At 38.5% G+C, this 18,882-nt stretch overlaps 1 protein-coding gene across 6 annotated transcripts in view; it reads right to left on the reverse strand.

The window, feature by feature from the left end:
• ADGRB3 (adhesion G protein-coupled receptor B3) overlaps positions 1–18,882 on the reverse strand; it is a 628,454-nt gene that overhangs the window by 397,510 nt on the left and 212,062 nt on the right. For 4 of the 6 annotated variants that reach the window (XM_077307613.1, XM_077307604.1, XM_077307632.1 and 1 more), the window contains one exon: positions 5,349–5,459. The exons of the other annotated variants lie outside the window; for them this stretch is intronic. In XM_077307613.1, the coding sequence (XP_077163728.1) occupies positions 5,349–5,459 (111 nt within the window). Of the gene's footprint in view, positions 1–5,348; positions 5,460–18,882 lie in introns of those variants that run through there. 6 annotated transcript variants of the gene reach the window in all.

Consider the following 18,882-nt stretch of genomic DNA (forward strand, 5'->3'; position numbering starts at 1 on the left):
TGTGTTTCTATAAATGTTATAATATCAAAGAAAGATGATCCCAAAAATGCAACATTCAAATCCTAATACTGATGTGTCTAATAGTTTTATTTTTCCAAACTCAAATTATAGGTAATATGCCAAAATGGGAAGAACCTTAGTGTAACTGTATCTAAGAGTTACGCTAAGGTTCTTCCTATAATTATGAGCGTTTTTGCCAGTTTATGAGATGTAAGATAAGTGAAGACTCTATGAATGGAAAGGTATTACTTTGAATGAAGGTACGTTGCCACTGATGAAAGAATCATTTTGAAAACGGGCAATCAGTGTCCAGATCCTGTTTTGGCATATATTACCTATAATTTGAGTTTGGAAAAATAAAACTATTGGACACATCAACATTAGGATTTGAAAGTTACATTTTTGAGATCATCTTTCATTTGATATTACAATATATACAGAAACACATTTTGGAAGCCACACATTGATCTTTTCTATTTTCTATGCACCTCAGTTGTGGCTTGGTGATGAGCCAAGGACATGTTTTACTTACCATCCAGCCTGGAGGGGAAGCAAGGCACATGGAAATGTAGAAAAATACTATTTAAAAAATGAATTTAAATCTCTCTCTCTCTCTCTGCATGAGCAAAAATATTGACATCCCCCCACCCATGCTTACTCCAAGTTGCCTGAATAAACATATTGAATAAGGGATGCAGGTGCAAAATAATGTTTGTGTAAAACTGCCATTCAAATGTCCATTAAAGTGAAGAGTGTAACCTTTGTGACAGGACTTGTAGTGCTTGAGGTGTTTAACTTCACTGGCATAATTCAGTCATAAATGGGCATGTGAGTCCAGCATAAAAATTGCTTGTTCACAATATTTGGATGTGTACACATTACTCTCTCTCTCTCTCTCTCTCTCTCTCTCTCTCTCTCTCTCTCTCTCTTTCACAAACACACACACACACTAACTCACTTATGAAATTTGTAGAGAGAGTGAGGTCAATGGTACTAGTGCAAGTTCAGTGTTCTAAACAATTTTGACCATTTCTCATAAATAACTCTTTGACATGAAACACAAGCAGAGTATTTTTCTGGAATCTTTTATTAATTTTTCATTACATAAATAAAATAACCCAGAAATAATTTCAAGTCACAGAAACAAATGGATGTAATTTCCCCCAAACTCTGTTTATTAATCTTACTAATTTTCTAGTGTACAGGTAAATCTATGATGCATGTTAGAAGATCCTAATGATTCTACTGAAGGAGATGCAACATTAATTTTATCACAAGAAAAAGAAAAGCTGCACAGTGAACCACATACGCAGTGATCAGTACAAACAAAATGAGAAAAGAGAGATGGATGTTAGTAACTATGTTAAAAAACAAAGCACAATATTTCATAAAATGAATAATCCTACAATATGCAAGCCATACATTGTTCCTCCAGTATTAGGAAAGTGTGCTATGTCTGAAAAAGTAGATAAAAGCTCTGATTTCAAATCAGGATTTTGGAAATAAACCAGGAGTGGGAATTAAAATGCTCACTTCCTCATCCTTTCTCCCCACCCCCATAACCACAATCTTTACAAGAAAGATAGGGCCAGATAAAATGCAGTTTTCTAAGAACCAAAGTAAATGTATTGCACTAAGCATGGTTAGTGGTACATAGAAGAGAACTGCATATAAGAGAACAGCTAAAGCAGACTATGTCATGTTTTTATAATAATTCTTTGGAACTAAGAAGCAGACTAAAAGCACAAGAAGCTGATAGCATAAGCATCATTGGATTGTCTGAGCAGCAAGGTCCAGCAGTGGCAGAAAAAAAGATGTCACTATTTTTTTTAAAGATTATGTATTATTTACAATCGCCATTGGGACATAGATCCAGCTGAAGTTATACATAACTTGATTTCACTGAAAGAGATTTAAACTCGTATTTACCTCTCCCTTTGAAATCAATGGGTCCTAAAAGTCCTTAACTTTGAATCCATTGTACTTGTGTCTTCCAGCTTTGACAACTGAACTGAAAACGCTTGTGCCAGCATTCAGGGTCCCTCTTTGGGTCTGCATCTTTAGAGTCTGAGAGCTTCAAAATCCTTTGTTCTAGAAGGTAGTCGGAGGGCACAGGCTCACAAGCTTCATTCTGGATGTGAGTTTATGCCCCCTTAACATGTAGGCCTTAGAACAGGGGTCTCCAATATGGGTATAAGCCAAATGTTTCTAGAAAGCAAGCAGGGTCAGGTGGGGCCTTTTGTTCAGCAGGGGTTCTTTTGGATACTCGAAATCTGATCAGTTCTGCAGATTAAAAGGCATTCTGATAAACAGAAGTTAAGGAGTTACAGTTGGAGTTATACATAACTTTGCTCCCTGACATTTTGTGGCTGGCTCTGCCTTGGAGGCAGCCATTTTGTGGTGGCATCCACCACCCTGTGTCAGAATTCTAAAGGTGCCTGGAGACTCAGAAAGACTGGAGACACTATTTTAGTTTACAGAAGTGCTTTCAGTATGCTATTTTCTCTTGGTACTTGCATTCATCTATAAAAGGGTGAGGCTGTTAAAATTCAAGTTAATTTTCTCCACAGAAACTGCACAAGCTAAGGAATGTGTCAATTTCACGGGAATAATTCAAGTGATCATCCACAACTACATGATCATACAGTTCATATGCATGCCTCTGCAGCATGGGACCACAGTAGTCAAAGCTTATCTCATGTATGTACAGTAAGTCTTAACTGTGATGTTTCCAGATTATGGCCCAAATTGGGGGGGAGGGCTACTATAGCAGGCAACCTCCATCCTCAGTCTCTAGGCTTCAGCTTATGTTCAATGGAGCAATGCAGGTAAAAATAGGTGGCAGGGTAATGTCATGTAGCACTTCAGGAACATCCCAAATCTCTATGGTTTTTAACGTAGTCTTGAAATGTCATGTTATCACTTCCAGGTACATAACCAGAAGTTATCTCATGATATCTCATGATACTCTAAGAATTTACCAGTCATGATGTACCTTCTGAGTACATACTTGGAAGTGACATTATGGCATTTCAAGAAATCTCTGTAGTCCTTGCTCCCCCACCCATACTCTCATGAGTTGCCAGCACTTGGCTTGCAAATGTCCCAAATGTCAAGTGAATGCTGAACTTTTATGTGATGTTTTATATGAGTTTATATTATGTAGCAATTTGCAATGTCCACACTGAGAAAAGTCAACATATGCTGTAACTACATGAAACCATAGCTCATTCCCTAACATCAGTCTACAAGCACTGTTTGACATATGCTGATGTTTAATATCTGTAATATATGAAATAACATGTTCCAGGATACTTAGAATATTGGTATGTGTGCCATAAACAGAGAGTGAGTTCAGACACTGGGCTATTCAAGTTATCACCTGATAACCTGAATTCGTAAGTTTTCATCATCAGACATCCCACAGCATTGGGTTTCAGATAATATGGCTTTTTATGGTATCTTTCGTTTCCACAGCAATGTGGAACAGGGGTATAGATGTTGTATGAACTAGCTCATATTGTTATTGTTTAATCTTTCAGGGAGCTGATTTTTTTTCTTAGAATACAGTGAAAGGTATTGTCCTAAGAGGTTGGGTCTTGCCAGTGTGACAACATAGTGCTTTTTGATGCAAATTATATTGCTTGACTTTGTTGTTAAACTAACTCCACAGTATTTTTTCTTAGCTTCATGGAATACTATGGAACAAGTAGTTGAAGGACAGAGGCCTTAACTAGCAACAAGGTTTCATAAATAAGACTAGAATTCTTGATTGAAAAATAATTTAGAGTGTAAACAAAGATATTAGGTAGGGACTCACTGTCCCATCTACAAATCAAGGTGGTGAAAATGAACGTATCTTTTTGCACTTTGTAGTACAAATGGGAGCTACACTGACTACCTCCGATCCAAATCCACAGGGATCTTTGAATACAGTCTATGACTGCAGTGCAGTATCTCCATGGCTGGATCAGGATGATTTTTTCTAGGTTATCTGTAACAAATTAGATATATCAAGAAAAAATAAAACAGAAACTAGGGAACAGCGTTTATTCCTCTCTAATACGTCAAACAATTAGTTTTGCAAAAGTAGGGTTGGCAGGTAGCAAAACTGCATAGTGTCACTTTCATTTGTATCCAAAATTTACATTATGATGCTCTATGAATATGGTAAAAAACATAGAAATTTGGGGAATTCCTAGAGCATTATGACAGAACTTCTAGGTACAACCAGATGTGACATTGCTTCGCACCCCCCATTTTTGCTCAGAGGCCAGGAGATTGTCTGCATGGCAGGTGCTCTTGCAAGACAATACAAAATGGAGGGGGGAGGAAGGGGAAGGGTGCTAGGCTATCCCACCAATCCAACAAAGAGGAATGCCAGCAAGTTCCATTGCTAAAGCCACCACTCCCTGAAGACAAGTCCCTGGCTGGATAGCAATGGGGATGGTGAGGAAGTAAAGCAATGGAGACCAGTTTTAAACCAGGATCTCTAGTTTCACTTTCTTCTATTCATATATCAAAATGCTTAAGTCTTTCCTTAGCTTCTATTATGAAACAAGTTAATCGGATGGATCCCATGATCTGTCAGAGAAAAGTGCTGATGGTTGGTGATCTTCACAGAATCCCCCCCCCCCGCCCACAACCCTTTTACCCAATGAAAATTTAATCCTAGGCTTCTGTATCCCATATGGAGTAACAGTCATATGGGTCAGGAGGCTGCAGTGGGGAGGGCAAAGGGTTCAGAATTGTTCTTTCCTGCCTCTGGTATGAGGAGTTCTTCTGATGGAATAGGAAGAAGGGAGCACTTTGGCCCTCTTTCCCCTCACTATTGCAGTCTTCCATTCTAACTTTGCAGGTCTAGCAGTTCCAGAAATAAACATTCTAAAGGTTAGAAACTGGCTGCTGGTGGGGGGATGGAACACCTGGGAAGATTGTTAGTCCTTCTGTGCTCCTCATAAGGGCGTTGCTCTAGATCCAATTCTATATTTGGTAACATGGGTGAAATTTAATATCCTTCTAAACTGGAATGTGTGATTTTGTGTAGCTTTACATTATATATTTACATTATATATTTATTTTCATGTTAACAAAAATATATTTTTATATTAAAGAACTTCAGATTCATTTAGTATTCACAACTGACAATGCCTGTTTTTATACACTTTCTCTAATTCATGGCTACTTTATTTATGGACTTTAACTGGTGGTAAAAAAAATAAGAAGAAATGGCTTAAAAAAGTATCAGCTTAGAAAACTGACAAATATGCAGCAAAAGATTATGGAGACATGCAGTGGCTTTGCTAAAATTAAACACAGTAAGTAGAAAAATGTAACTAATGTATTACCAGTTTGTGCCATAAATTTAGCAGCATCAGCTTGTTCCTGAGGGACCCTTTTCTCATGAACAGATCGAGGTCGCTGACTTTTAATTGTATGATCTCCCATCATTCCAAATTCTAAAGACAGAATAAAGGTTTATGAAAGCTTGTGTGCAGACATTTCTCAATTACATACTATCTCATGCAAGATTTTTGTCAAAAACATCTGGAAATGGTATTGGTAAAATTTCAGACGGCAGTTCACATCAACTTGTTTTGCTAGACTAGTTTTATAAAATTAGGCTTAGATCTATGTGGAGAGGTTTAAACTGGAAGCTTTTTTAAATAGTTAAAATAATCAACATTTCAGTGATGCGCAGACTTAAAATCAGCTGTGGGACAAAATCAGTTATTTAGGCTAGAGACATGGTACTCAGAATATTTTAAAACCAGTGCAAACCACACCAGAAAATGACCACCACAGAGGTAAGTGCTGTTCCGTGACGGAACCTACTGTTTTCTGAGGAAATCAATACTTTTCTTTCTCATCATTCAGACCGATGGACTGGCAAAACAGGCTTTCATGAGCACAGGGCCAATGTCACATGATAAAGTGGCCCATAAAATACTTAATGATAAGCTGGATGCAGCAGCAGCTGTGCCTGTTACTTTCATGGCTTCCGAAAACTCAGTTACATAGATGGTTCAGGGCTTTTTCTTGCTGTTGATTCTGAAGCAGAACTGTCTTTTGACTTTCATAGGCAAAATCTATGTTAAAATCTCTCACAGGAGAATCATAAGATGCTATTTTAAATACAACACAACACTACCAATCATTGTCTTCACTTTCTCTTAACAGCTTGAGTCGAAGATTTGTTATGCTGCTATATAAATGCATAAGACCGGGGGGGGGGGGGGGGGCTACAGCAATGCAGAAGATCACCCGTGATATTACTTTACAAACAGAGGGAGATATGTCATCATAGTTAGATTCAGAGTGCCAAAATTTCTGCTGATCAATGCCAGAAGAGGCATGCACTTTGGAGCCAAACTAAGATTTCTGCAAGTGTAAAGAACTCTGTCCACAGTGCATTGCTTTCTTGCTTCTCCTTTCCTGTGACAGTTCAAAACACCTGCTGAAATTTGGCAGTGGGGAGGTTTGACTATTACTGGAGCAAGTTGATAAAACCACTCATCCACATGTGGAAGCATTTATGGAAAAGTCATTCTGGATCCAAGCCTGCATGTCGATTAGGTTCACACTTCTTGAGGGGAATGCCTCAGGAACATGCAGGGATACCTCAGTTATTCAGATAATTATACCAAAACTCATTCGCTTCTGGTCATATGAACAGAACATTCCAGTTCAAATCTTTGCCTCCTTCTTGATCTCCTTTTATTGAACTTTTTGGTTATTCACATTTTTGGCTGCTTCCACATGTGCCTCAGATGTCTGGTGACTATTGCTGGGCACTTAGCCATGCTCCATTCACAAGGGGGAGTATATGTATGGTAACTGTGAGAACTGGTGCCTCCACTGCCATTTGTATGATTGCAAAATCCTTTCTGTGCTTATTCAAATTGCAGTTGCCATCATACAGTCTGCTCACTGGAGAGCAATTTCTCACAATGTTCTCACCAGAGGAGCTGAGCCAGTGACATTCCTTTTCATTCCTAATAAGTGTCAGGACAAAGGGTCTCTCAACATAATATCTTTCTGTTTATATTAATCTACTGGCCTGCTTCTAGAATTAGTATTTTAAAATTTTACTTCATTTATACCTTGCCTTTCTCCCCAATGGGAACCTAAAATGGCTTACATTGTTCTCTTCTCATTTGGTTTAAGCTCAAAACATGTGAAGCAGGTTAGGCTGAGAGACTGTGACTGTCACACAGCAAATGTGCATGACAAAATGAGAATTTGAACCTGGTTCTCCCAGATCCAGTCCAACACTCTAACCACTATACCATACAGACTCTCGGTTAAGGATTTCACCACTAATTTTGCATTCTAATTTTGCATTCTAAAGAAATGATATTTTTCTAAACCAACAATTAATTAAATATGTTTGAATTGGGCTATATTCTACAATAATTCCAGGAAAGCATAATTACATTAGTTGAAGTTTAAGATTCAGTCCCACCTAGTCTTTCTTTCTTTCTTTCTTTCTTTCTTTCTTTCTTTCTTTCTTTCTTTCTTTCTTTCTTTCTTTCTTTCTTTGTCTGTCTGTCTGTCTGTCTGTCTGTCTGTCCTCTGTGAGTTTGTAAAGCAACTACACAGAACTACTGCCCCACCAGGCAAATTCAGCCCACCAACCATACTAGATTGCTGCAGTATGTTGTTCTAGGCAAGTAGTAAAAGTGGGATACATATACAGACCCTTATGGTTTGGGTTTGGCTTTGTGGCTCAGAAGCTGTAGACAGGGTCAATTGTAAAACTAGTTATTTGACCTAGTGGTAGGTTGCTGGTTGAAAGGAGCGGCTTTTTTTTTTTTAGCATCATCTTCTCAGTGCTTGGCAACTGGTATCTCAGAATGCCTGACAGTTTTCAAAATGGAAAACGTCAACGGTGAGTTTGCTTTGCTACAGGAAGGCGTTCCAGAGGCATTGAGGGAAAGTGTGTGTGTTTCTAAACCACAACTATTGAAGAGAGTAAGTTTACAAAGAGTGTTTAGGTTTTAGATTATGTAACCTAATTTAACATGCGAGTGAATGATGAAAGAAAGCACAGTGGGAGTTCACTTATTTTTATTTCTCTCTTTAAAAAGACAAAAACTAGCTCAAACTCACATAAACATTAAAGGACTACAGAAGTTTCCCTGTGATAGCACAATAGCCAGGATTGACTACCGACCCATGTAATGCTATTGTTATTGTTAATACACAACCATTGCAAAAAGTCATTAGATAGAATGATGTATTTGAGAACTGATCTGAAATGCTGACTCTTCCTCCCCCTGCTGGGTTTATTTGACTTTCATCTCCATTAAGAGCTTATAAGTAAAGCTCCTGGGAATCAGAATAAAGTTTGAACATATATGTAATACCTATGCTGTAACATATGTGTCTATGAGAGAGAAGGTACATAACCCCATTAAGTTCCACCTTGGTTTATGAATCTTAAATGATTTTCCATGAAGTAGTGCAGTATCAGTAAATGCCAGTTTGTTGACCAAGCTCCCAGTTTGAGGCCACAGTCTTGCACCCTCACCCTTCAGTTATCAGCGTCTGTGGGAAGCGTACACCATTCATCTGTTAGTACAATATCACAATTGGGTTGGCCCACTAAATTGTTCTCTGTGCATCATCCTATAAACTCATTTGGCTACAATGGTACTTAGAAAGCTAGAAAAGGCTAAACAGAACTCAGCTTAAAATGAGTCGCTCTGAAAGACTGCACACATATATCCGGCTAAATCAATGATGCCTAGAACAGTACTATAATTCCAGTTAAAGTCGCTGAAGGGTTATGCCTAAAAGTAAGAAAAAGTCAAAGGGCTCTGCTTCAGTATCAGGGACCTGGCATAGCAGAAACAGTCCATTATAAGCCATTGCTGAAGGTACCTTGATGCTGTACGCTCGGGCTATCTACCTGGAGTTCTAAAGATGCTTGTTTGAAAGTATACAACCTAAAGCTACACAATCTAGCAGAGGAAATGTGCATTCCAAATCTGTTTTTCACAGGCACAACTTATACAGGTCCAGATAAGCATCTGCATGCCCATCTACATCTATCTCCATGCAATAAACACTGCAGTTCCACTGAACTGACCAGATATATCTTTAGACAGCAATGTCCTAGTGCTATTCACTGTTACATAGAACAGCTAGATTCAAATCCAATAGCACCTCAGAGACCAACGAGATTTGTGGAATATCAGCTTTTGAGCATCAAAGCTCCCTTTATTTGATACAACTAGGAAGGGAGATCCCTGAGCCTTCATATCCCCATCAGAAGGTGGGAGGCAAAGACCCTTTGGGGCTGAACAGAGGCATAATGTTCCTTGCTCACTAGAAATCATAATTTCTGGCCCTTAGAATTTCTCCCATTCTCTCCCGCAGCTTCTATTTTGCATTGTATCTTTGCATCCTGACTCCTTTTCTTTGCAATATCTTTCCTGATTTCTGACTGGAATAGAAGGGCTCAGAGAGCTCCATTCCTGGTTATATGTCATGAAAAGAGTTTTGGCTTTCAAAAGATTCTACTCTGATTAACATTTTGCTCTCTATTATACTACCGGGTTCAAATCAAGCTGTTCAGCTGCCATCCAATATGGCTACCCTCTAAAGTTATCTTCATTGTTAAGTGCATTGACTGGCAAATGAGTAGAGCTGGAGCAAAGCTGAAGAATTTAGCACTGAGTTGTCATAAAGAAAATACTCCCCTTTTGGGAAAATGTTACCCCACTGGGCAACATAAGGATTCTGGTACTAATTAAAGCATGAATTCCTGTATGCATGTGGTATGTTTTCTAAGCTGCGCTCAGCTAGTGTTGTAATCTATTCCAATGTTTATTGTACATATCTGCTTTCTTTTTATTGTACTGTCCTTTGCCTTTGCAACTCTCTTTCAGTATCATATTGCATGCTTTAGTCGCCTTTGACATTTTTTGTTTGCATTGTTTCCCAGTTGTGTAATCATAGTCCCACCGTATTGTATACTTGAAGGTCTTTGATAAGCCTCCAATGTCTGTCTGAAGTGTTTTGTATTTTAAAAAAAATTGCCTTGAATGTCCAGGAGGCCAGGTTATAAAGGAAATTGTTGTGTAGCTGTACTGTGATACCCTTAACCTGAAAAAAATCATTTATTGATTATAAACAAAAGATAGTACTAACTCCTTGACAGGATTCCAACCTCAACATATACTTGGAAAATGCCCAGCGCAATCTGTCTGAAGAAATCTGTGGACAATCAGTACAAAGAGTATGCTGACACTTCTTGCTGTATTATACCTCTCTCCATATTTTCAAATCCAATTCTGTCACAGCATGGGGTGTTCTCATTATTTGCACATACTTCATGTTGTTTTCTATATTTCCTTAATAGGTGTTTTTTTTAGTCACACCCACATCTGGCTAGTATAATTTTGTTTTCATCACTAGATGGCAGGATGTGTCTTAACTTAACTTAACTTAAACTGCACACATCTGCAGTTTTTAAAAAAATGTCTAGCTACTTATGTTTTCCTTTTCTTCCTGCCATACTATGTTCCAGCAAATCAAATCCAAAAAGAAGGGGGGGGGGAATCAGGGGTGAAATATTGTCCCAAGAAGAGCAACAACATCGGAAGACTAGATGATCTCATAAAATAATGAAGAAAAGATGGCAATTTGTGAAAGCCTCTGAAATATGGGCAGTGTTTTGCTAAATTATCTGGACTGACAGATAAAAGTGCTAAAACACATCACTCTTCACTCTTTCTTTTGAGTACATCCACTTAGAAGCATACAAAGAGCTCTCCGGTTACATTTCCCCACATGTGCGCTTTTATGGAAACTTGCTAACTAAGACTAGAGACTGTTGAAACAACCACTAAATGCCATTGTTGGTTTCCCCATTGAACAAAGCTGATGGAAGGAAAATGGGTGCAGCATAGTGGTTAAAACATGCTTGGGTTCTGAAGGACCTCAAGAATATTGCTATACATGAGCTAAAAGGATAGACAGAACAAAGTAATGGCAAAAACTTTATTCAAACAATATATATAAGCGGAACAAGTTCCTAGGTACAAAAGCCTCCTTTTGGTTTTAACTTTATCAGTAAACTTTTTCAATATAATGTTGCATTTCTTTAAAGTTGGTTTCTACAAGGATACTAACAAAATTAGTCTTCAGCAAGCAACCATCTCTCAAAGCAACCTCCCACTGGATGCAAGTTTATTTTATGGGATTATGGGGTAAATGGGATGTTCACTTTAGCTGAACATATCATAAGGATTTAAATTAATGAATTTCATTGAAGTGCATCACATGGAATCAAGATTGAAGACCCTTCAATAGTTGCAATCAAGACTGCTACATAAATAAGGATGAAGATCTTTGGCTCCAACACATCAGTAAAGGACAGTATAATCCTGAACCCATCCCAGTTAATAATAAGTAGGGTATATTGTTGGAAAGGAGATATTGCATGCCCTTTCTTGGTATGTCTAGGAAAACTACCATACCATAAGGTACTGATTGCGGAGATGATGTAGCTCATTGGTTAAGAGAAGCTATCGACTTAAGACTCCTGTTAAAATCACAGCTCATGCAGGAATTAGCTTTGTGATCTATAAGCAAACCTCTCAGTTTTATCTCTTCTCTGAGATACAGAGATATACATGATATTATCTTAATTTCCTTGGCTGCTGTTAGTGGATCTTTAAGTACCAGAAGAATATCGTCTGCAAAAAGATTAAGTTTGACCTCTTCCTGACCCACCTTATATCCTTCTATTCTAGGGGAGTTCCTTATTCTATCTGCCAAGATTTCTATAGCCATTACAAATAATAGGGGTGACAATGGGCAACCCTGCTTTACCCCCCTTGAGATTGGAAATTCTTTTGATCTGCCTCCATTTATCCATAGTGTTGCGATTCCTTGTTTATAAAGCTCTTTTACAGCTTCCAAGAAGCTCCCTTCTATTCCACTATCCCTTAGTGTTTCCCAGAGAAAATTATGTTCGACGGTATCGAAGGCTTTGAATATATCTAGTTTCAATAGTGCCAATTTCTTTTCTTTATGTTGCTGTTTATGTGCTAGTACATTTAAAATATTCCTTATTGGGTGAAAAATTTGTCTGTTTTTAATAAATCCATACTGGTCCTCCCCTATTATTTTTGGTAATATTTTTTCTAATCTGTTAGCTAAGACCTTGGCGAATATTTTGTAATCTTGATTCATCAAACTAATAGGCCTATATGAGCCAACATCTTTGGGATCCTTAGACTGCTTTAGTATCACCACCATCTCTACCTGTTTCCATGTATTGGGGATGTTTCCGCCTGTCATTATATCGTTAAACAAATATGCCATTTCTGATATTAATATTCCACTCATTTCTTTATAATATTCGGCCGTATATCCATCTGTCCCCGGGGATTTTCCTATTTTTAATTGTCTAATTACCCCTTCTATTTCGGATGCACTTATATCCTTATTAAGGGATTCCTGATCTTCTTTAGTTATTTTTGTGTACCACTTCTCCTTGAGTTGCCCTTTTCCTGAGGACTCATATAAACTTTGGTAATATTTGACAAACGCTTCTCTTATTAGGTGCGAATCCACCAGCTCCTTCTGGCCCTGTCTTATGCTTTTTATTCTCTGTTTGTCTTTTTTCCTCTTTAAATATTTGGCTAATTTCTTTTGTGAGTTTATATTTGTTCTATGCCATTCGCTTTTAATTAGGGTTTCCCTTTTCCACACTAATACTAAATCTTGGGAGTCTAGATCATTTTTTAAGATCTGGATTTGTCTTTGCCGTTGTGTGTCAAATTTATTTTGCTGGTGTGCTTGCAGAAATTTTATCTGCCCCAATTTACTTTCAATTTCTTCATCTCTCTGACGTTTTAATAACTTTTCCGTCCAGATTAGGTGTCCCCTCATAACGGCCTTCGCTGCGTCCCACACAATATGGGGCTCCGCCGATCCTATATTTTCTTTAAAATAATATTTTAGCTGTTTCACTATATTTTCCCTGTTTTCTTTTTTACTTAGAACTATGTTTTTGTATCTCCACCTCCCTTCCGATTTTTCCTTTTGTATCGTCAAGTCCACAATAATTGGAGCATGATCCGAGATCAATATTGGCTGTACTCCTGCGTCATTAATCTTCAGTTCCTGTGAATCTGAGATCAAGACATAATCAATGCAAGTATATTTTTTATGTCTCGCGGAAAAAAAGGTTGGTCCCGATTTTTTGCCCATTGCTTCAAACACTTCAATTAGGCCCCATAAGATAATATTAAAGGACTTTGAACAATATTCAGGGTTAGGAGTCAATATGGGGAAATCCGAAATTATATATTTTAACATACCTAAGGGGGATCAGATATTAGTGGAGAAAGAAACAGATATACCAAAGGGATGTAAAATGTTAAAATACTTAGGCATAAAAATTTTTAAAAGAATAAACAAAATAGGAAAAAATAACTACCAGGAAATATGGAAGAAGATACGCAGAAACATGAAGGCTTGGAAGTCTAAAACAATGAATATATTAACTAAAATTAGAGCAATTAAAATGTTTTTAATTCCAAAGCTTAGCTATTTATACCAGGTACTCCCTTCAGAAATACCAAGAATACAAGCTAAGGAATGGAATAGACAGTTGAGGGATTGGACTTTTGGAAGCAAAATAGCTAGGTTTAAACAAAAATTAATTTATATTCCACAAGAGGAGTTGGGATGGGGCCTAATAAATTTAGAGAGATACTTTGAGGCATTTCAAATTAAACATTTATTGGATGCGGAGATAAACAGAGAAAGAAAATGGGTAAGGATAGAAAACGAAGTAAATAAGGGGAAAGGAAAATGGGGGGTGTTTACAAAGAATTTAACATTAGAAACTAAAGAAACAACAGGGCCGAGGGCGATTGCCCTCAGAGCATGGAAAAGATGGGAAGGAGTATGGTCAGCAGACTTCGTGAAATGGATACCAGTAGAATTACTACAAGAACTAGATGACCCTATATGGTGGGAAAATTTAAAAAAGAAAGGGTTGAATAGAGTAAAGGATTTATTAGACCAATCGGGAGTAATGATATCAAAAGAAAAATGTATGGAATTGTTGGGGGAAAGAAATTGGTTGAGGGTCCACGGACTATACGAGGCTATGAGTAAACTCTCACGCTTAGGGATATTATCTAAGGATAGTCGGATGAAGGGGATTATGCAAAGAATGGAAACTGCAAAAAAAGGAGTAGTGGGGGTGTTATATAAGCTAATGGTAAGCGATGAGGATTATATAGGACGTGTGATTCAAATAAAATGGCAGAGGGACATCCAATTGCCTGATCAAGTAGTACATAAAATTATAAAGGGAAACAAACAGATAAAATTAGACAAATATAAGGAAATGACTAGAAAGTTAATTTGGAAATGGTATAGAACGCCGGCCCAGTTGGCGTATATGATAAAAGGGCTGACCCCAAAATGTTGGCACTGTGGAAAGGATAAGGGATATTATATACATATGTGGTGGGAGTGTACCGAAGTTTCTGGATATTGGAGAAATATAATTCAGGAAATGGAAAATATTCTAGGAATTATAATAGTGAAAGAAGCAAATATGTTGTTTGCAGGTATTTTGGGATACGATTTAAAGGAAAAAAAGGATCTCAAATTATATAAAGCCATGGTACTTGCAATACAAGCCGCTGTTGCTAGGGGATGGAAAGATAAATCAAAGTGGACATGGGAAAGCTGGTTTCAGTATCTCTATGAGGATGTTAGCTCTGAAATTGTGATCTGTTTAAGAGGGGAGGCCTTATGGGAAGAGAAAAAGGAAAGGATAAATAGTAATTGGACAAAGTATTTCCATTGGTTGAGGTCGACTGGGAACAGGGAGAGTAAGAATAAAGCCTTGAGCGGGATCAAGAAGCTGTGTACATGGTTGAAAGAGTTATAAGGAAACGGCAGGTAGGGTGGAGGGTGGGGGTGGAGTGAGGGAGGGAGAAAATGAGAAATGTAATTATAACATGAACAACTATTGTTAATAATCAAAGATTGAATAATAAAAAAACATTGAACTCAGAGATATACATGATATACATGATTGACATTTAAGAGTCTTCTTGGACTTTTAGTGAATTATTGGTGGCATTGCTGTTAGGGAAGGGAGGGAAGGTAAAAATAGGGTATTCTTGAGTGCTTCTGCCTGTGATTATGGACAGCTGCTTGTTCCCAAGAATTTATCTGTAATGACACAGGAATTCACAATGTTCTCACATTCCATGCATATGTGAAGTCATTAGGAGAAATTATTCATAGTACTGTCTCCTCCAGTAGAGTTTTTGGGAGTGACCTCTATGAATTAGAAGGAAGAGGAGGAGTTCGTTCTTATATGCTGCTTTTCTCTACCAGGATTTTCAAAGTGGCTTACAATCGCCTTCCCTTTCCTCTCCCCACAACAGGCACCCTGTGAGGTAAGTGGGGCTGAATGAACCCCGATATTACTTTTTGGTCAGTAGTTTTATCAGTGCTGGGTTGATCCCAAGGTCACCCAGCTGGCTGCATGTGGAGGAGGAGAGCGGAATCAAACCCAGCTCATCAGATTAGAAATCAGTGTTCCTAACTACTATACCAAGCTGGTGTACGCCTCTTAAAAGTGATAATCTAAAATAGTGGTCCCCAACCCGTGGGCCGCGGCCCGGTGTCGGGCCGCAAAGGCCTTGGTGCCGGGCCATAGCTCCTTCTTCCCTGCCCCCCGCAAAGTGAGAAGCTCGCCAGGCCGCGAGCAAATCGGCCGCCAAAGCGGCCGATTAGCTCACGTCCCGGCAAGCTTCTTGTTTCGGGAGGGGGAGAAGAGAAGCTTGCCGAGCCGCAAGCTAATTGGCCGCTTTGATGGCCGATTAGCTGGCGGCCCGGAGGGGCTGGGAGGGGGAGCCGCGGCCACCGACATGGCAGCGCGCAAACGCGCATGCGCGGACTGCCGGGCGCAAACGCGCATGCGCAGCAGTCCGCGCACACGCGTTTGCGCTGGTGCTGCTGCGAGTGTGCGGGCCCCCGGGCCGCCCTCTCCCCCCACTCCGGAGCAGCGGTCTGCGGCAGCCAAAAGGTTGTGGACCGCTGATCTAAAATATTACACTAGTGTTTGTTTACTGTTTCTTTTTGCATTTTGATGCACAGTTCAAAGCACATGATCTATTTTATGATATATAATAATTAAAAATAAAATAATAGGTACCCTCTTAACTCCATCCACGTATCAGATTCAGAATGATACAATGATTTACCACTACAGTCTCAGCAAACTCCAACACCAAAACACTTTATAAAAGACTGACTGTTCAGGCTGACCTTTTGGAAAGAGATGGGAAAATGTCAATAACCTTGATGAAATTTTATTTTGTTCTACTTGGGAAAGTTGCTTTGTTACATGTGCCAACCCATCAGGAGGAACCAGGTTAAATCAACACAAATTACTGATTCCGGCTTTGTGAATAAGGCCCAAATGAAGTAGTGTTACACATAATCAGACCACTGGCCCATATAGCTAAACACAGTTATGATGGTTGTCTGAGGAAGAGTGCATGCATTCAAAAGCTGATGCCTTAATAAATCTTTGTTGGTCTTAAAGGTGCTATTGGACTCAATTTTTGTTGTGCTACTTCAGACCAACACGGCTACCCACTTGAAAATATTTTGATAGGTAGCCATTCTCCAGAGTCATTTCCCCAAACCTACTATCCTTTAAATGAAGATGACAGTGAGAGAAAGATTCCTCCCTTTGTAGCATCTACCCTCCCCTAATCTGTCTGTTACCTTCAACCTTTAATATGAAACCTGATTCTGGAATAAATGTTGTTAGTCTCAAAAGAACTAGCATACTGAACTTTATTATCTACATGAAAAGCATGTGTTCTCTTAATGACCCCTTCCCACATATTTTCCCCATTAGTGTACAAGTAGGGTGAACTTTAAAAAATATATATTCTAACTAAACTTCCTGGTCCACTGCCTTATCTCTTTATCCTCTGTTTCTTCAAGCACTTTTTCTCCCTAGCCCTCCAGTATCACAGCTGGGCTGGCAAAGGGAAGGTGTTACCTTGAACAGTAGAATTTAGTGAGATAAGGTGCAAAAAAGGAAGCTTTAATTTCCCATTCACACACACCCAATACAAAATATGAAAAAAAAATATTCCCATTTTCTCTTATATACGGACAGGGCAGACACATGAATAAACCCATTATGTTTGGCACCAAGTTCATTTTGTCTAAAGATATGGTGGCATTGCTAATCACATGTGGGTTATAAAAGAAATTAGAAGAAACTGAAAAGCAGGATTTCTAATGCTTGCCATTATTGAACTGCCAGGCAATCAATCCTGGATGTTCATTCCCACATTCCACTGAAGAATTATTGCACCATGTGAAGGAAGCATGAAGTTTGTAAAATTTCAGAGCAAACATAGAGGTAATGCTCTTGGCTGAGTATATGTATTAATTGATGAATTTTTGCCCATACTTATTTGGGGGGGGGGGGGGTAAAAGGAAAAAAATTAAGCTGGGAGGCTGCAAAGTTCGCATGTGGTAATGGCCAAATATCTCATCTGGCCACAGTACTGTATTAAATAAACTTAAACTTACTCAAACACATGTAGTAATGAAGGTGCATTATTCTGAACTGTGGTTTTCTAGTATGATAAGATTACAAAATAATAAAACTGATATATAAGAAACAGATACAGAGCTATGGCTGACCAGAAATTAATAAATGTCACTGAATGGGGGGAGGAGATCAGCTCTTCAGTGGGCTCTCAAGACTACTGTATTAAAAAGCGAGACACTGGGTATTAATATAATATTTTATAGAGTTTCTGTACTTTAAAATTGTGTATTTGTAATTTACCCAATAATTCAACTCTTTCTAACATGCAGTAATATTGATTTAGACTAGGGGGGATGCATACATCCACTAAAATCATTGTGTGATAGGATAGGAAGGGATTGCCAGACATGGCCTGGAAACCTGTGGGAGACTGAGGGAAAGGGATAAAGTTTTCTGTGATTCCTGGAGAGGACAAATGCTATCATGCCTTTGGCTCAATGAACTTTAAAAGAAAAATAAAATTCCCACTGCCACTCCGAGCAAAAGTACGAAATTACAGCTGGGGGGGAGGGGGAATTCCGCCACCTTACTAGGAGGCTGGCAACCAGAGCTGTCAAATCTGGGCTGAGAAATTCCTGGAAATTTGGGGGCACATGGCCTGTGGACACTTGGTTTTAGGAGGGAAGGCACTTCAATGGGCTAATAAGCCAAGAGTCTCCCTATTTTCTCCAGGAAGACTGGAGATCCGGTGTAATTCTGTTAGAACTCCAGGCTTCATCTGGAGGTTGGCAACAGTGGTGGCTGATCTGAACCAGCTGATTCAAAACAATATTCTTCATAGGACTGTTGCGAGGCAAAAGAGGAATAAGTCTATTAACTTTATAGCAGCATACTGCAGTACAGTAGAAGAATATGACAAAGCACATTCAAATGAATAATGTGAAACTTAAGGTAAATCCATCCTTTGTACTTTTACATTAGTGCACTGCATTTCCCAAATACATCATTTCTGGGGGTTAGATTAAGAAATATTTTATTAATTCAGTATGTCTATTTCACAGTGAGAGATTTTTCAAATGATATTTTTAGCCTGAGATTTATCTGTTTCAGTAATCTCTGGCCAAAGTTAAATATCTTTACATCCCATTTACTTTAATCAAAGAGCTAAACATTTGCATAGCTCTTTCCTGAAACCAATGATATTTGAAAGTGTTTAGTTTTAACTAGTTTGTGTGTTTTCATAGTTAAGTCATCATGATTATTAATGGGCCTGCTTTGTATGTGTATACATGTATATACATACATGT

The sequence above is a fragment of the Paroedura picta genome, chromosome 1 (assembly GCF_049243985.1).
Source record: "Paroedura picta isolate Pp20150507F chromosome 1, Ppicta_v3.0, whole genome shotgun sequence".
Taxonomy (NCBI): domain Eukaryota; kingdom Metazoa; phylum Chordata; class Lepidosauria; order Squamata; family Gekkonidae; genus Paroedura; species Paroedura picta.